The sequence below is a fragment of the Cupressus sempervirens genome, chromosome 3 (genome assembly GCF_028749045.1).
Source record: "Cupressus sempervirens isolate cs-2001-9-10 chromosome 3, ASM2874904v1, whole genome shotgun sequence".
NCBI classification, from domain to species: domain Eukaryota; kingdom Viridiplantae; phylum Streptophyta; class Pinopsida; order Cupressales; family Cupressaceae; genus Cupressus; species Cupressus sempervirens.
Window position 1 is genome coordinate 622,645,530 of NC_143120.1, and position 20,591 is coordinate 622,666,120.

Consider the following 20,591-nt stretch of genomic DNA (forward strand, 5'->3'; position numbering starts at 1 on the left):
AAAAAACATATCTAATCCAAATAAAAGGAAAGCTAACTGAAAAGCTAGAGACTTAAACCACATGACTATAATCTAATACAAGAGGCAAATCTATAGAAGGATTAAAACAACTTAATGGATTGCTATGATAAAGACCTTTAAAAAACAAGAATTCTCTAGCCACAAGTCATTAGATTACTAAATAATTTGCACCATCCTCTATCTGATAAGGTTGGACCCTTCAAATCCAAATTTAAAACATAAGTATTCCCATAGAACTAAATTAGAAGTGAACAAAACAACTAGAAAAAATTGTTAGATTGTGGTGACTAATTAGGGAAGTAGTGTACATACTCCATAATTCCTTAGTGGGGTTCGGGGCTTGGTTGAGCCCTGAGTGGGGGTTTGGGGGTGGTAGTCCCCAATATAGTTGGGGTTGTTAGGCCTCAGCTTTCCAGGGGTTTGGGGGCGATGCCCCCGAGAAAACTTTTTTGGGCCCTATTTTATCAGGATTTTGGGCCGACATGTAATCATTAATTATAACCCTAAAGTGGTAAGAATACTTGTATAAAAAGGCTTCAGGTTAGGGATTGTTTTATTGTGGGTGATGCAAAAATTACTTCTTGCAGCAGTATTGAGCTGTAAGGGATTATGAATTGTAATCACTAAATCATAATAATATTGGACTTGTTGTTTGGTGGATGTAGCCTAGGGATTGGGTGAACCACATTAAATCTTGGTGTCTTGTGTTCTCTTTTGTGCGATCTTTTATTTTTTGTTATTCTTTATATTTGCATGTAATTGTTATTTCAGTCTGAGGTTTAATCCTAACATAAATCCTAATAAAGAATTCTACCTAAGAATGAAAAGCTAAAAGACCTAAGAAATACAAAACTTAATTGAATACGAGGCTTTAAGATCAATGAGAAAATCTAAACTAGGAATCACTAGAAACCTTCTTAATTCCACCTAGATAACTACTACAAAATTGAAAATACCAGATAAAATAAAGACCCAAATCAAGATAGAACCGACCTAGAGATAAGAACACCACCTACAAGACAAAGACAAAATTGTTAAGAAACTAGAAACCAAAACAAGGTTAAGAATTAAAAAATTTGGTAAGATTTTCTAACATTACCATTACCGCCTATGTCCAATCGAAAGTTGTTTGGTCAGACTGTTTTTGATTGAAACCATTTCGACTAGACCTACCAACTTAGTCTAAAAGGTGACATAACTTCATACTTTTACCCTCAACTAGAAAAATATCTTCATATTTAATATGTTCTTCATTATTCCATTATTATTGAATCAACATATTCTCTACGAACGATTCACCTCTATGAAATCACCTATATGCAAGAAATGTTAAGTATTTTATTCAATATCATGAGAAATGAATTCTCATAAACCATTACTCATGAAACATAAGTACTCATGAAACATAAGTTAACAAGAGACGTAATGCGTCATAGTTCCTGCCTAACGCATAATGGTTGTAGAGGTGTAGATGAGTGAGAATCTAAATTAACATTATGAATGCATTAATTTTTGCCTAGAAATGCACTTGTGATCTGATAGGATTGCTCATATTTTGTGGTTAAATTCTTGTCCTAGAAATGCGCTTGTGATCTGATAGGATGGCTCATATTTTGTTGTTAAGTTCTTGTGCTATAGTATTATATCTTTGGACATTTAAACCCAAGAATAAGAGGCCAAAGTCCCCAATATGGCACTAAGTACTTAATATCATACTATGATCAATACATATGCTTTAGACAAATTTGCACCTTCTACATTGACAACTTAAATTATGTGCAATGAGGAAATATATCCATACCAATATTTGAATTATAGAACTTGAAGAAGTGATGAAGCATTTGGAGTATCACATTATATGTTTAAGCATACCATGCATGCTACTAGACAACCATAAGTAGTTGGAATAACTCCCCCAACTATGTATTATTCTCATCTTGATTATCAAATGGAACTCACACTATTTTTATTTAATCATTAGCATTGGACAAAAACTAGGATATAGATATAGATAGAGATAAATAGCAATATACAACAATAACAACATAAACATATATGCAGAGGAAAAAAAGATAGATAATATAGAGGAAGAGGAAGAGAGATAAAATAATAAGATATAGCGATAACAACATAAGTTGTGTGTGAGAGAGAAAGAATTAAATATAATTATTTTTCTTACTAAAATAAATAGTCAAAATAAAATCATGGTTATAATAAAAAATTAAAATATATTATATTTTAATTAATGAAACTAAGAATTTAATTTTTATATTAAAACTCACATTTTTATAAGAAAAAATGAAATGAATTGGATTAAAAAAATATTTTATAAGTAAAACTAATTGTTTAATTTTAAACAATTAGAGAAGTTTACTATTTAATGTTTTGTATTTCCAAAATTTTCATAAAATTAAGTAATTTTTAATTATGAAATAATATTTATATAATTTAATATGTATATTTGTAAATAATAAATAGATGTAATACATATAAATTTGATGTTGATGAATAAATATGATATAATAAATAAGAAATAAAATATAACTATTTTATTTTAATACATAGTTTATAAAAACCTAATAATAACTTATGTATCTTTTGGAATTGAATTACTTCTATTTTGTGATTATTTCTTTAGTATGTTTTTTGATATAAAATATAATTATTAATTTAATATTAAAATATATATTTAAATTTTAAATGTATTTAAACTAAATGATAAATAGTTTAAATAATTTTTTTTATTAATAATAAATAATATCAAACTTAAAAAAAATTAGAAATTCAAATACAAAGATATAACATATTGAAATTATATTAAAAAGACATATTTATTAGTTATATATATATATATATATATATATATATATATATATATATATATATATATATATATATATATATATATATATATATATATATAATTTGAACTTATGTATTACATAAAGTTTTAGGAACAAGTTATATCAAATAGTCAAAAAAAAACATCAATGTAAAACTAATAATAAATATATTTAAAATAAAAAATAAAAAATATTTAATAGATTGTGATAATTAATATTTAATAGATTGTGGAAGATAAAATAATTGAAAAAATAAAATCTTATCAACTTGTCATGAAAAGATAAAGTTATAATTAATGAGGAAGTTGCTAGAAAATATTTGTATTTTTTGTTGAAGAAAATTAATTTTCTCCGCCACCAAAAATAGTATGGACCAATAGAATGGATGAAAAATGTGATTTATAAATTAATGGAAAATTAGAAAAAGATATAAACATTTGAAATCTCATATAATCTTTTAAATTCTTGAATTTGATTGGTGAGTGTTAATATCATATTTGAATTGACATGAATGCTTAAATATTCCTACCTTGACAAGGAACTAATAAGTAAAATTTAATAACATTCATATGACTAATATTCTTAAAGAACTAACATCAAAACCTATACCATTTTCATATTCTTCCATTATCACACAATATTCTTTAAGCATTTCATTGTCATATAGGTGGATAGAACCACACCTTTACAAAACTTTCCCCACCTTACGAAAAATTCCCCTTGATATAAAATACGATTTCTTCTAACCCAAACCATCAATATGCCCATCTAACATTTTTCACCTTTTTTTCGCCTAGAAGAATTTTGATGCTTCAGAACTTGCTCATCAAAGACCTACAAAAGCATCCAAGCAGTGAAGCAGAACTGAAAACAAATTGATGAAAGGAACGAAGATGAAGCGAGAAAAAGGAGGAGCAGCAGCAGGAGGCGCTGTAGCGGCAGATGCAGCAGAAGAGAACCCTAAAGGTGGTGAAGGCAAAGGCAAATCAAGAGGTAGTCGATGGGACAAAGAGCAGACCAAGGAATCCAAGCCAAGTTCTTCCAAATCCCAGCCATCAGCAGAGCCCGAGGAAGCCAAGGCGGCCGCAACCCCTCAAGATTCGATCCCCCGACCTGCAGAGCGCAGACAAACTGTACCATCGGCACCTTCTCAGAACCCTCAGGCGGCAGGTGGTGCAAACAGCCCTGCGCAATGGAGGCCACCACAGGCGCCGCCACAGATAGGATTCGAGGTGTTGGAAAAGCGATCAATCATCATGTCCGATGGCACCTCTCGCTCTTACTACGCTCTACCCTCTGATCCTTCACATCCATCACCCTCCTTTGCAGGTAATCCCCCTACGCCCGTGCCCTAGCTTATTGACATTTTTGTACAGGTATTGGGTTTGTAACGCTGGTTAGATAAGGGTTGTATTTGCGATTATAGAAATGTATTTGCGGTCGGGATGTAACGGATGCTTGCCATCTAAAGGACTGCGAAATTTATGTTTGGGTGTTTTTTTGTTATCCACTCATTCCATTATGACGCCCTTTGCATCCATTGTAGATGCGCCTACCTGCTTAACAGCCGGAGTATTTGTGGTACTGAGAGCAATAGTAAAATTACCAAAATATTCACTCTCCGATACAGTAAGCCTTGTGCCCCCTCCTATTCTGGAAATATATCGTGTATTAAGTACATTGTTTTATTAGATTCACTCAAACGCTGCTGGCCTGAATTGGTTGGAACGGGGCGGCAACATATGAAAAACCCATGTTTGAGCACCAGGCGATTAGAACGCTTAATTATTTAGGAGCTTTGGATCCCCTCCCAAGGTCGACCTTTTTATTAGAATATTTTTTCTTTTATGGAGAAATCATTTGTTTTTGTATGGTATCAGGATGGAAGGCGTACATTTCTTACTTCTTTAATTGAAATGATTCGCATGCCATTATATAACTGCAAAAATGATTCACTTCTAATTTTTTTACTTGCAGGTAACAGTGGACCTATCCCCCACTTTGATAATGCAAACTTTGGTATGCGTGATTCAATCCCCGGACCTTACCCTGGCCAAGAAATAAGTAATCCATATAATCGGCCTGAAAATCATCAAAGGGAAGCTGAGATTGAGAGATTTTACGCAGCAAATCCCCCGCGGCCTGGTGGCCCTGTTTATGAAGCTTCAGTTTTCAATGGTCCAAACAATCCATATGGTCCAAATAATGAGTCGTTTCCTAGAGAATCTCAGCCTGCTGAAGGTTCAGTTCCAAGGGATAGAGATTCTCAGTATTTTGAGGTTGGGCGTGAAAGGGATTTCTTCCGGCCTGAGGGGCCTGGTAGGGAAGAACATCTTTATAGGAATCCGGGCGCTGCAGCTTCTGGCAGTGACATGGAGTATATGCGGCAGATGCGAGAAATGGAGGCACATGACTATTATAGCAAAGAACAGGAACGGGCTAGGTTTTTACGTATGGAAGATGATTCAATGAGACAGAAGATGCCTGCAATGGCAAGATCATATGACAGTCAACATGGGGCATCTGCGTCAGGGGTGCCGCCTCATGATAGGGAACAGTGGATTTCGCCATCCCGCATGGCGGGACCCAGTGGCTTCCCAAACAGAGGGAGGCAAGATTTGCCGTATAACAACAGTCCACTGACTAGGAAAAGGGAGGAAGATCATGATTACCATCGACCTTCCAAATATCAAAAACAGAATGATGGTTATGATAGGGCACCGGTTGATGATCGCCTTCATAATAGTGATGTGCAGATTGGTAGGGAACCTGTGCATGCTTTAGGTGCTGATGATAGCAGTGACGAGTTCAAGCAAAAAATTCAGAAAGCCTTTCTTCGACTGTCAAAAGTAATACATGAAAATCCAGAACAATGCCACAAATATGAAGAGGATGGAAAAGCTGGTCAAGTGCGTTGTGTTGTCTGTGGCTGGTACGTGGATTTATTGTTTACATTTCTGGGACTTGCATTCTTTAAGTTTCTTGGATTTGTTAAAGTAAGTCATGTTGTTTCTTAGGGTTGAATGGGCATGTGGTCCCAGTGAAATATAATTTGTAATAACAAAGAAATTGTAATTCAAACCTCTACAGTTATAGTCATAAGGACATCCATTGATAAAGATTAACATCTAGAGTTTCATTCTTGTACTGCAATTATCGTAGTCTGTCTTTATCACTGTATTTATGCTCTGCAGATATCTTCCTATGAAGTTCTTATATGGTAATGCATCATCAGAATTTAGTCTGTTTTAATAACTTTTAGTAGCATTAATATAGATCCCAAATATTGATTAGGACGTCCCAGATGTTATCTGCAAAACTTAAGTAATATGCATTCTGTTACTATATTGGTGTTGGATTAGCCTCTAATACAAATAGCATGCTTCAAGTATTGTACATGTTTTGAGGCTTTTTACTGTGTTTCTATTATCATCTCATTCATCTAGGAAATTCTGATGTATTGCTTAAAATTGATAACCTTTTGATTTCTGTAAAGCCCTGTCATTGAATCAATTTACTGAATTACTTAAAGATGCTAGAATTAGCTCTTAAATTTAGTAACTTAAGCTCCTGATAACAAGGAAATCAACTCAGTGCTATGGTGTTGTTTCGTAGTGGTTACTTTTCAGATTTTTATATTGATTTGGTCGTCTAAGTATCACTTGTTGCTGTATTTTGCAGGCAATCGAAATTTTTTATGGATACTCATAGCCTTGTAATGCATGCATATAATGCTGAGAATCCTTCACTGCGAACAGATCACCTAGGACTACATAAAGCATTGTGTGTTATGATGGGATGGAGTTATGCCTTGCCACCTGACAGTGCCAAGTCATATCAGTCCCTCACATCACCTGAAGCAGTAGCAAACAAAGAAGATCTAATTTTGTGGCCGCCCCTTGTTATTATTAACAATGCATACAGTGGAAAGAAAAGAGATAGCATTGGAAATCGAGAGATGGAGGAGAAACTCAAAGGTACACTAGAACAACTTGGAAATTTTCTTATTTTATTTTTCTTCCTATTTATTGCATCAATTTTCAAGCCTGTTTACACAATGATTTCATATATATTGGAGGTCTGGCTAATATGTGCAGGAAGCTTGTTAACTTTCTCACAAGAATTCTTCGTTTTGCTGCGCATTGCTTTTGCCAATTACCTTTGCTTTGCTTTGGTACATGCTTTTGTGCTAGTTGAGGTCTTTTTTATCTTGCAATAATTTTTGTGGCCATGGGATTGAAGTAAGGAAACTGTTTCAATGTGGAAGATATATTTTATGCAAATAGGATTCCGAACCCAACTTTTAGCTATTTTGTAGTTGACACACAATGGGAAAATAACTTGTTTATCACAAGTTTTCCCAAAAAGTGCAGTAAATGGTATATTTTGGTAATCACTTTGTTTGCAGGATAGCAAAGGATTTGTCTATTTCAATTTAATAAACTTAAGTGGTTGGTATTTCTGAAGATGGACTATTTATTTGCAGATAGGGTGATTCTTTTATAGATTTAAGAATATCCAAGATATACCACTGAAATTTCATGGTTATATGGGATGTTAATTGCACTGTGCCATGGTAAGTTGAATGATAAGTGCTATATAATGCCCCAGAAGGACCTGACAATCTTGTTTATCATATATGTTTCTCCAAAGTTCTGGCCATATGTATGGGGGATGTGAGGACGCATTTCTTGCAGGGCCAAAAAATCCCACAATTTGGCGGGCGGTAGGGACAGACATAGGAGATCTCTGGATGTTCTTTTATTTGCTAGTGTTGTAAGATGTTTTTTACAAAATGGGAAACATCACTGCAATTAACATCACATGAAAATAAAATTCAAAGGGGACATGAGGGTATATCCTTGTTACATGAGGGGACAACTTTAGAGGACAGGAAATGGATGTGTTGCTGGATCACTAAAATTTATTGTATTATGCTAAATCTGAGTACATATGATGCTTAGTAGTCCTTTGTTGCATTTTAAGAACTCAAGAAGCTAATGAAAACATGTTACTGAATTAAAGATACTAGATTATGACAGTTCATAATCAAATGCATCTATTCCGCTATTGGGTTGAACTGTGCGCAATTTTTCAATAGCATCAGTTCACATCACACTCTGTGATCTTTATCAAGATGAAAAAGCTGTAAGAGAGAAATGTTACTGAATGTTCAGTTCCAATTTGATCAGGACTAATCTGTTGTTGGACTTCGGGTGATTGAGGTTTGGTTTTATTAATCAGTCCATTGCAGTTCTGGGGTTGTTTTGGAAAGTAATCTTTTCATGTGTCGTGTCAGTGCTTGTAAAGCAACGACTTAAGATTAAATTGCCTACGCCAAAGCCATGGGAGCAAAATGGTGGAATTTTGTAAACATCCTTACCAACACATCAGTTTGAACTTGAAGGCCTACAATAAAAAGTAAGCCTTTCACTGTTTCATCCTAGGAGATTGCATTGTTGATTGAAATTTAACCATTTTAGTTTTTATTGCTATGCTGTGGCATTATCCATATCACTGGTTTTGAAATCACAATGTTAAATTCAAACATGCATGCCTCTATATTATATATTAAAATCCATTTACAACAAATTAATTTAAGGCTTGATTTTGAGCTTTCCAGTTGCTCTATTATTGAGTCCTAGGTGAAGATTTTTTCCAGGGTTTCCAGTTGCATCTACTCTCATAAATACACTAGGAAAAACATTGAACAAGATCCTTGGCTGAGGGTTTTCATTCTATGTGAAACTGAATTCAGAATTCGGAAATTTTTAAGGGATAGTCTGAAATAACTTGGTAACTCTTCCCTCTAAAATGTTATAAAAACCTCAATCTTCTTAGATGAGACAATGAGGAAATCTGACCTAGTTTAAGAGTCCACGTTTTTTCTCTTGAAGCAAATAAAATGGGGGATCCTTTTTTAATCTTTATTGCTAACATATGATCTTGTGCCTGTGTCAGTTAAAATGGAGGATCCTTTTTTAATCTTTATTCAGAGTATGACCTTGTGTCTGTGTCAGTTAAGCTTCTCCAGTTTGCGAAAATTAACCATTGTATTAGCAAGTTTTGACTATGGCTGTCTTATTTTCTCACAATAAATTATGTGGTATCCTGATATGTTAGGATGAGCTTGAAATGATGTGCCTATGCTACTTCTCATGCAACATCTCAAACTTCTGAGCATGCAATAGGTCACTTTAATTTTAGACTTTGGATCACCTTTAAGATATGGTTTAGGTAATTCCACCTTGAGATATTGTAATATTTGATTCACAATGTATGCATCTAGGTGATGTACATTGCAAGTACCTTCTAATATGTGTAGCAAGTGAGCTCTTGTGTCATTCTTCAGTGCAACTCCAAGATCTTTATAGAGCATATGATACATTTTGACTTGAGGATTGCACTATTGCAAAGTATGCTTTTTTTTAATTTATGGTATTCATATGGTTAATCATTGAACAATGAGAACTAGGATGTAGGATATTGTATAAATTTATTCTGACAGCAGAACTGAACTTGGTTGTTTCAACTTATTCTCCATCTAGTTCAATGTCTAATACAAGGGGGCAGTGAATATAACCACATTCAGGGAACTTACAGTGTGGAGAGAAGGATACTGTAATTGATAACATCTAATTGATAGTAATTATGTATCATTTGGATTTCTATATGAAATCAGAAATAAATGTAAGCCTTGGATACATGTCTGAGATGACTGCATAGTTATTTGGTAATTATAACCTCCCTTCCATGATGAATTCATATGATCGTCAAATTGACCCATCAATTCCAAGCTTGGTAGTTGCAAAGGCCCTTGGATATAGTTATTATATCTACACTGTTCAAATGTGATGTTTGGGGGGCTTGAAGAGAATAGTTGTTGAGGTGGCTGCTCGGAGATGTGTTGCTGTGTTTTTTTAAGAACTTTGTATCATAAGGGATAAGGGAGATTGGTCAGACCCATGGAGGATCTGTGTAGTAACGATATCCATGATGGGCCAGGTGATGGTCATACTTGAGTCGTCACAATAATTGCTAGATTAATTATTATGTTGTTTCTCTATGAACATTTGTTCTTGATAGGACTTAATTGCACACTAATTTGAGTCACAGATGTGTGCACTCTTGTGTCCATAAAGACATTCTATTCATCTTTCATGCATTCACATTCATACAATAACCAATGTACGCACACCAAGTCGGATGTATTTTCATGCATGCAGTGCACATCGGCAAAGTTATGCACATGTACCTGCATTCACACACGCACTCACACTTGCTCATATATAAGCACATGTGGTCACATATTAGTGCACACTTGCAAACACCTGCATTCATATGCAAACATGTTGAGAAACACAAAAGTATTAAGACACGCATACACATGGGTGTTTGTGTCAAGGATCATGTTTATTTGCACCAGATTTCGAAAATTAGGTCAAAGCGTTTCTCATGTTCATCATCACTAGATGTGTTGGTTTCCTTGAAGTCTGATTGCTTTTATAAATTTCAATCTTCTAGGGAAGAAATATCTCCTCAACCTCCTGCACCAGCGGCATGTCATTTATGAGAGGTAAAAGTTGACTTTAATATGTCCTGAACAATCAATAATTAGGAAAAATAGAAGTCTAAAGAGTTTAAACTGTTTTTCATAGGTCTCAAATTACAGCTGCTATGCTCTGTGTGGTTTTGTTGACCCTGAAATATTAGATTCAAAACTACTAGACATTTTTAAAGCTGAAAAATCTAAATACGTTGAATGGACTATGCTACCATACTTTGGTGTAGCAGAATCTCCATTATCCATGTGCATGCTAGAGTCAGCACTTCGATGAATGGATAATGGATTAAAACTCATTAATGTAAAGAGTATAATTGTAGATGGAATTAGATCAATGTTGCATTATTAAAAATGAAACAAACCTCAACGGTTTTAAATTCAAGATACTTACCTCATGGTGGAGTACAACTAGAAGTTATGTTGCAAAGATTTTAAAATTTTGGTGCAGATATGCTTTAGTTTTTCCATGATATTGTTTCTTAGAAATTTTCATTTTGGTTGTCATCATCACCATTTATTGAAAAGGGACCTAAATTCTGCAAACTCAAGGGGTAATATTTCGTACAGTCAGTGTATTCAACAGTTGTGTGTGAGTGTCCAAACTTCCCATCTGGTAATCACCCCGATTTCACTTCTCTGTTTGTAAAACATCTAAGGTAACTTATTTTGTGGGTGATTGAACTCTTGGTAAATTTATTTGTGCATATACACACCTGCACTTGGGCAGGGAAATCTTTGGGAGAATATCAAGACAATTTAAGTTGTTGCTTCTTGAGCTTTCTGGTCAAATATAATTAGAACACCCTCTCACACATTCCATGCACACACACACACACACACACACACACACACACACACTCTTGGAAAGGGATATCTTTTGGAAGTTTACTGATACAACTTAGACACACCAACATACACTTAGAAAAGGAAATCTTTTGGAAGGCTATCGAGACCATAGATTAAATTCTTACCAGGAAGTGGCAGATAAAGTTTCACAAAATGAGAAATAACAAGGTTTTCTCATTGAGAATTCTAGCTTTGAAGTCCTGAACTTCTCAGTGAGAAGTTGGCCACTTAACCACTTATCGTGATAACTAGCATACTTCTCGTGGGCGGCAGCAGCAAAATGACACCCAGTTTATATTCATTTTGCATTTTTGAGCGTTTGGAGGAGAGTAGAAGGGTTTTGGAGGAGAGAAATAGTGTTTGACAGCCATGTAGACCGATTTAAAATTCCTGATATTTTCCTGAGAAGTTACCGATTTATCTCCAATATTTTTTTTTTTTGCCTCACCGATAAGTGGCAGAGACCGAGATTTTGAGCTATGATCAAGTCAACTTATTTGGTTGCTTCTGAACTCTCGCAAGTTTAATTGAAACATCCAGCTATAAATGATCCTGAATGTGCTTGTGCACACACACAAACATGCACACTAGAGAAATGAAATCTTTTGGAAGGACATCAAGGCAACTTAATTTGTCGCTCCTTGAACTCTTCAGGGTGAAGTAAGTGGAAACAGCCATTGACACATGAACCTGAATTCACCCACACACCCGCACACCCAGATGTATATAGATGTGCCTGGCAAACACACACAAACACAGAGGGTAATGCAGGCAATGGATTCATTGCATAGTACAGAATATATCCTCTTTTTGTTGTCACTTCTATCTTTTGGATGTGGCATGATGACATTCTGAACAGGTGTTTAGATTTTAATAACTTATAATTGTTTGACAATTATTTTTCATTGCATACGTGGATGAGTGGTATATGTAAGTCTTTGTATAATCGGCAACTTAGTTCTGTAAAGAAAGATCCTTGTGCTTCATGTTTTGATAATGCCTATTTCAATTGCCTGATTTATTTTAACTCTTAAGATCTCAGACGGTTACTCATTTTTCACATATACATATTATATATTTATCCTGGTACATTGAAGAGTTTATTCTATGCTTGTTATTGTGGAAGGCAGAAAGGGCCTAATTTTTTTGGAGCTAGGATGTTAGTACTCTTCTTGTCAGGTGTCCTTTGCATACTCTTAATATGCGTGCATAATAGATATCAATGGGATTTTTGATCTGAGATTTATCATCACACACCAGTTTCACAAATCAAAGGTCTGATTGTGGAGGGAATTCATTAACCTCAGAAGATCATTAGCCCTTGTGTGTCTTTAACTCATTATAATCAGCAAAACACAGTGGCCGTTCTGGCATTTTCAAATCAAGTATGTAAAACTTTTGCATCTAAACTGTATCTCAAAATTTTGTGGCTGTATAAATGTCTTGAATTACTTACAAAATATGAAGTCTACTAAAGATTGAAATAGCTTATTGTAATGTGGGGAACTGTGATTTAGCATGTGAGATTATGTTTGTTGCTTACTGCTTGCAGAACTTGGGTTTAGCGGTGGAAAGGCAAAGGCACTGTATGGAAAAGATGGCCACTATAAAGGCACTGTAGTAGTTAAGTTTTCACCCTCTTCTTCTGGGATGCGAGAGGCAGATCGACTGGTTAAACATTTTGAAGTCAATAAACATGGACGGAAAGATTGGTTACAAGTGCAAGCTGCAACAGCAAATCAAGGAAATGATGATAAGAATCCAGATTTAGTTCAGATTGATGAAAAAACTAAGATGGAAAAGAGGGTCTTCTATGGTTATATTGCGATTGTTGGGGACCTGGAGAAACTTGATTTTGAAATGAGAAAAAAGGCAATAGTGAAAAGCAGGAGGGAGGTCGATGCTACAGCAGATGGTGTGTGATTTTGTCAATATAACATGATCACATTTGTTGAGGTGCCCTGAATTTCATTTATTTGCTGGGATGTCTAGAAGAACTTAATATGTTGTGTGGTATTTCATGCATATTTCTAAGTGGTTAGTGATTGATAACGCTGTAGAATCTGGATTCTTCTATCATGGAGTTGGCTGTTTCAACCAACCATTGGCTTGGATCGTGAATTTCGGATACTTATCATACAATTTTAAGCATTTGCCCCCTTGATTATTGGTAATTTTGCAGTTTATAAATGTGGATTGTGCCTGTCATGGGTTGAAATTGTTTACTAGATTTGTTAGTAATCTGGGTTCTGATTTTTCTCTTTCATTTTGTCCGATATCATGGCATTTACCTTAGGACGACTTGAATCGATTAAAACAAGAAGTTGGAAAGGTCCTTTATATAAATTGAAAACTTACTTAGCAACCACTGAAATTATGCCACATTACCCCTCTTTTTAAAAGCCCAATGCTGATTCTCAATATTGCTTAGTTGGCTTCTTTTATTCCATTTTATTTTGGATTCTGTATTTAAATTGGTTCAGTGTTTTGTATATATGCCTATTTTGCTGCATGTGTCTGTAGGGACTATCCTCTGGACCAGTCCCACGTGTTCCTTCAAGTATGCCATGGAGGGCAAGTTTTTAATCTTTTTGTTCTTTTCCCATTTCTTGAGCTTGTTTTTGATTGTTTCCTTTTCAATATCATTTCTGCCAACATTGTTTTATAATTCATGTCTTTTTTTCATGGAGGTGTGATTGTATGACTGTCTCCTTTTTTCTCTGTCGTTACTCTTTCTGTTACATCTGCTTCAGGTGTCTTTGGCATCACGTTTTTCCTATATGCTTTTGATTGTTTCCATTTTAATATCCTTTCTGCATGTCAATGTTTAAGCATGCATATGCCTCTTTGTCCCTGTGGTTGGATTGTATGACTCTCTATTTGTCTACATTTGTTACTCTTTCTATTACATCTGCTTCAGGTGTCATTACAATCATCTTTTGACTAAACACTTTATTTCTAGTGATTGCTATTTTTTTTGACTTCAATTTTTAATGCTTTCTTTTTAGTCTTTACTGATAAACCAATAATATAAACAGAATCGTAAAAGGCTGCTAAGTATTTATGGCTGCCTCTATTTGGATTGATGGAGTGCTTTGAATATTCCTATTCTGTTGCATGTCTTTTCCAGAATTTTTTGGTTCTGTCCCATTAGTATATTTAAGGACATCATGAAAAGCAATCTTGTAATTATTATGTTCTTTTCATGTTTAGTCAGCTGATATTTGATTGTTTGCATATTGACATCATTTGTGGTGACTTTGTTCTAGTATGCATGCCTATTTTTCTGGTGGTGTGACTACATGTGTATTTGCCTGCATAGTTAGTCTTTCTATTACGACTTTGTTTTAGTATGCATGTCTATTTTTCTGGTGGTGCGACTACATGTCTATTTGCCTGCATAGTTAGTCTTTCTATTACATCTCCTATTTTCCTTGCAATTGCCCTTTGCTCATATGCTTTATTTATAACAACAATAAACTTATAGTGATTGCTATTTTTTTACATCTCAGCTTGGTGAATTGCCTAGATTTGAAATTTTATTTTTATTGCTTTTACTGTTTACATTTTAATAAATTAATAATATAAATGGCCTTAAAAGGCTGTTGGAGGTTTTGTTCGTAAGTAATAGCTTTGGATAGGGTGAGGAGATGATCAAGCAAATTAGACAGTCCAGGATTTTGACAATTTAAATATCTTCCAACATTTGTCACTTGAAATAAAAAAGGTAGTTTCATTCAAGGGTTCTGCAAATTTCTAATCTCTAAAAACAAATAGTTTAGAAGATACAGAACCATTTATTTTTTCCCCGGTGAAGCATTGCAAGAAGTAAAGATACACTTGGATTTTATTACAAGGGCCATTCCAGATGCTGCAGCAATTTTCAGTTTATGAGCATTCTGTTCATTTATTGTAGAACAATTACCATAGAAGCTGTTCTTGGTAAGCATTTTGATTAAAGTGGCTGACATCTATGTGATGACACCAAGTGTTATCTTCTTGGGTTACTCTATTCTCAAATCTAAGTTCCCTTACAGTTAGCTAATGCTTAAATTTATTATTTAATAATTATATTATTAGTGTTTAGTTGATTCTAATTTGAGATGTGTAACTACAAATGGCAGCAAGGGGTGGGATGCTAATAGTGTTTTGTCTTAACAAAAAATCCTTACACAAGATTGGCTGCCATTTTACAGTTTATATATATATATATATATAGGATTTGTAATATTTAAACTATATATTATTTTATATTTCAAGATATGCACAACATAAAATCTCAAAAGATTTGTTTAAATTTTCAAGTACCTGAGATATATATTTGACTTCTACCTATTATCTATTAATTTAACATCAGCAAGAACTAATGGATGCGTCAGCAACAGATTGTGAATCTGTGGAGTCGCAACAGCCTTGAAGAGCAGTTTGACCCAAGGTCGTTCCAATAATGATTTCTGCTATGGAGATGCATATTTACAAACCTATTAGATCATTATATAAGGCAATATATTAAAGGGGATGTATATTTAGAAACCTATTAAATCATAATATAGGGCAATATATTATATCAGCTATACTCTCTTGGTATATCTTGGTGCCTTTGTCTTTTAAATGGATGTATTTAAGATTAAATATATATACATATGTACGTACGTACATACATACAAGACCAGAATTCAGAAGTTTAAATCAGCAGCCTTCGAAACACCTTGGGTGAAACTGAACATCCTTTTAATAATTCAGAATATAGCCACATGAAGGGTTCTTTCAAGTTTGTTTTGCAGGAACTTGCTATTTCTAGCCAATGCTGATGGCTTGGACCTTAATGTTTTAGAAGCATGAAGAATGGAATTTTAAAAATGTTATGATTGACTACTATTAGAATTTGGACATTATTGTGAGGATATTTTGATGCCTTAGACCTTTATGTTTCAGAAGCATGAATATTGGAGATTCAGAAACACGATAGCTGACTGTTATTACAGTTTGGAAATTAGCTCGAGGATATGTTGATGTCAAACTAACATTTGTATAATTTCTCTCATTCAAGTGGTTCACATCCATGAAGTTGAATAACAAATTTCATGGAAGTTGACACTCATTTTATTTATGGTGGAATCGTATTTTGCTAGGTGCAGATAACTTGTGGGAGAGACATTTACTCTTGATTCTCCTATTTGTAGGGATAGTAGGAGCCAACATTTCTTTGTTTCTTTCCAGTCTAAAGATAGTGGGCTGTAAGCCTGTAGGGAATTTCTTTGAGGTATTAGCAGGACAGTTTTGTCATGGTTGTGCAACTGCGGTGTCAGCAGTGGAAAATACACCTCATTTGCCTTTATGAAAGTCTTGAACAGTACTTAGCTCATAAGTGGCATTCAAAATGACAAACCTGGGCGGTTACCTGTAGCTCACCTACAGCTTTGGGACAGAAGTTTGAAGTTGTAAATTCTCACAACTTAGCTAATTTTCTACTTTTAAAGTAAAAGCTATATTTGAAATCAATGTAGTGTGATAAACCGAGTTTATTGATACCTTTTTGCCTGGGTTTTTTCCAAAATGTGATAAAAGTTGAGAGCCCATGTTTGGGTTTAGTAGGCATAGATGTATATCTTATAGAGACGTAGGAAGTAGGCATAGAGTGCTTAAAATAAAGAAAATACAAATAGGAGATTTAAAAGGAAGAAAACAGGCCTAGGATTTTTAGAAGAAAGAATATAGGCATAGGCGTATTTCTTGTAGGGGCAGGTTGTTGAGTTGATTTCTGACCATTTGGAAGTCCCTCAAAACAATGTGTCCTGTGAATAATTTGTTAAGAATCTGGAGATGGTTTTTTGTTAGCATGTTTGTTGAAATTTGTTCTTAAGGAGCCTAGTTTTTTGATTTTACATTCTTTTATTCTTCCAAGGAAAAACCAACAGTATTGGTTACCCAACTTTATTCAGGCAATCTTCATGGTTATTGATACAAGCATTGACAGTAGCAATTTTTGAAATTGGGTATTCAAACATGTAAGACAGCTGGTACTTGAATGAAAAAAATAGAGGTTACCGCTGAAATGATATTTGAGGCTGTCAGAGTGATATTTAGGTTAGTGTCAGATTAAATTCATGCATCAGATTGTAGTTTCGTTTGAATGCAGCAGACAGTAAGTCAATGTGATTACGTTGCATTGATAGTAGATCACTGGTACTTGAAAGGAAAAATTTGCACTTGGTGAAATGATATTTGAGGTTGACAGAGTGATATTTAGGTTGCTGGTTCACTGATGGATTCAATGCATGCATCAGTATATCGATTTGTTTGAAACTTTGAATCCAGCTGATGTAACTAAGTTGCATGGCAAGTAGGATGCCATGAATCACATTTTTTAAAAAATGTTTCAAGAAATCTAGATGCTAGAAGATAAACATAAGGTTCACTGTCAAATCCAATTTATGCGTCAGTAATTATTTTTATTTGAATGCAGCAGATGATAAGCTGGTGTGACTGAGTTGCGAGAAGGATGTCAGGGATCACATTGTTTAAGAACATCATGAGAAATCTAGATATTAGAAATTAGTATGATATTTAATCATAATGAGGCAGTAGGTAGGCAAAAGTTCTGGTGATTAGCAACAGATTAACTACTAAGTTCCCCAATTCAGGTTTCACAGCAGCTGCAATTCATTAAGCACAAAATTTTTCCTCATAAATGTTATTATGCAGGTAGCACACTGAATTATGGTAAGAATTGAGGTGGGTTTCACTTTGAACTAGGTTGGAAGAGGAACCTTTGACACTGCCAATAAATGCTAAAAGTCAACACAACTTTTTACTTAAATAAAGCTGCGTTAATAGTGAGGGCTAATAAAAATCATATGATATAATTTTTTTTATATCAGTCTTACAATGTTATATAGATTAAAATCTTGCTACAATATTTTCTTATTTGTAGGCTGGCTACAACTAATGTCAACAAGAGTGGCTTGTGTAGTTCACTGGTTAATCCGTAAAACCAAATAATGGCATTTAAATATGAAACACGCAGAGAGAATGTTTACTATCATGTTGGGAAGTAAAACTAAATTTGAAGGGTAGAAGTGACAGTATTGTTCTGTTTCTTTGGCATCCAAGTAGCTCCATTAATTACTTGTTTTGTACAGAGAGAGTTTAACTGAAGTGCTTTTGTTGGAGACCTTATTTGATAGAATATTTATATTAGTAAGTGTTTTCTTTTGTCTGCATCTACCTCTTTGAAGGGGCAAGGTTACATTGGCACGAAGTTTTGTCTTTAGGAAAGCTTATTCTGTTTTTACCTGTCTTTGTAATGTTCAAATTTGACCATGGAGTATTTTATTTTTCAGAGAAGGTAGATGATGAGATTATAAGATATTATGTTGTTGAGTGGATATGAAATCATGAAGTTTTGATTAGTTAGTATCGCTGTAGTTGATAGGGTTATAAGATACTATCAGTGTTGTCCAGTGGATATGAAATTATGAAGTTTTGATTAGTTAGTACAGCTCATTATTGAAACACTCAATAACTGTGCTCAAGCACTAGTCCGTCAATGTGCAAAACAATTCGTGATAGAGCTTTCCTTAAGCTTTTTTTTCCTTGGCCATTTGAATAGATGGCAACGTCTATACAGCCACGAAAATGCACTTCCATACGAAGGAGAGGACTTAGTTAATTTTTTAAGAAGTTAGAAAAAACAATGTAAAGGAAGTGCATTTTTGTGGCTGTATAGCCATGGGCTGAATAGATCCTGTTATGACTTCGTTGTTGATTCCTGTAAAATATACGAGGAAGAAGCTTATCTTGAAACTATTCTTGTGCATATTGGCGGTGAATGGTAGATTCATTTGTTGTATTATAAATCATACTGTGTTATCTTCACCCAATAAAAGATTTTGCTCTTGGGCTATGCGCATTGGTCCTCAAAGATGCTTCCATATGCCTCAATTACGGGTTAGTGCAAGCTACTGTAAAAGATGCATATATTAAACTGTTTTTTCCTAATATTTATCAAGCTCAGAGAACAAGGCCCAGATATTAAGATTCATCAGAAGTTCTCATTTAATTATTTGTAGTCTGAAGCCTAGTTGGGATTGAAAGATTTATATATTCTATAACACTTGAAAATAATATTCTCAAAAATATGTTATTGACTTGTACAAAGGCAATCTCATCCAGATTTTAGTTAACATTTTAGTGCAATTTCTGATTCCATGATAGTAAAGTTTTACAGCACGAAGCACCATGACATCCGACATTACTGAAATTCGTGACAGTTGAAAATTTATAAAACTCTTCTACCCTTTTGAGGCTTTGTTCTTTTCACTTTGTTCTAAATATTTGTTATTGGATTTTTAACGTTAAAAGAAATCAATTGCATCGAATAAAATTTGTGAATGCCATATTATAACTGTCCTTACAATTGTCGTTGTTTCTTCAATACCCCTTATAACACATCGAGCACATCACTTTTGATTATTGGAAATGAAGTAGATCTCGAAGGTTGCCAATATGAAATTGTGAATTGGAAGAAGATATAATCTTTATTATTAGAAGAGATGCAATTGCATCTTAGGCAACGTAGCCTTCCAAGCGCATGGTATCATATGCAATATTAACATAGGCTATTTGTCAATTTGTATTCTTTCATGAAATAATATTTATATGAGGAAAATATTGAGATAGATAATGAAAAGCCCAACGTTGCCGAATAATAAATAAAATAGTGAGGTAAATAATCGAAGTTGGAGAACTCGACATCGAAAATAAAATCTGCCACGGCTCAGATGAATGAGTTGTTTTTAAATTGTATTCTTCCATTTGTAGAGCATGAAAGCATGTCATTTTTAACATTTAACATGGCGACGGTCTGAGATAAAATTCTATTTAAATATTAAACCTTCTGATATTTAGGAATGATAAAAGATATGCATCTTTGGGAAGAAAGCTTTTACAAACAATTTGCAACATATGTATATACTTGAGAAGAAACATTTATAAAACAAAAGCATTTTCAATATACGTATCTATAATCTAGGAATACTGTTATTAATTTTCTTACAATAGGAATTTTTCATATATTAATTTTCCTACAGTAGGAGCATTTTTAATACTGTTTAGGGTGTTAAGAACGTTCGCCATTGGTAAATTTGATGTGGGTCTAAAAAATAACTGATCTTTTTGTTGTTACCTTCTTCCGATATTTTCCGGATCGTCCAATGAAAAATTGTTTTTTGTATTAGTTTTCAGAAGTAAATTGGATGAATGACCATCCCGTATGAAAAATTACAACTCTTAGAATTGTTTTCTTTCTATCATTG

General features: G+C 34.1%; 1 protein-coding gene across 1 annotated transcript; it reads left to right on the forward strand.

The window, feature by feature from the left end:
* Positions 1-3,731: 3,731 nt before the first annotated feature.
* LOC149568210 (uncharacterized) lies at positions 3,732-13,448 on the forward strand. Its single transcript, XM_089821213.1, has 4 exons — positions 3,732-4,193; positions 4,842-5,796; positions 6,546-6,841; positions 12,827-13,448. The coding sequence occupies exons 1-4, from the start codon at positions 3,743-3,745 to the stop codon at positions 13,195-13,197; spliced, it is 2,073 nt and encodes a 690-aa protein (XP_089677339.1). The 5' UTR covers positions 3,732-3,742; the 3' UTR covers positions 13,198-13,448.
* Positions 13,449-20,591: the final 7,143 nt, after the last annotated feature.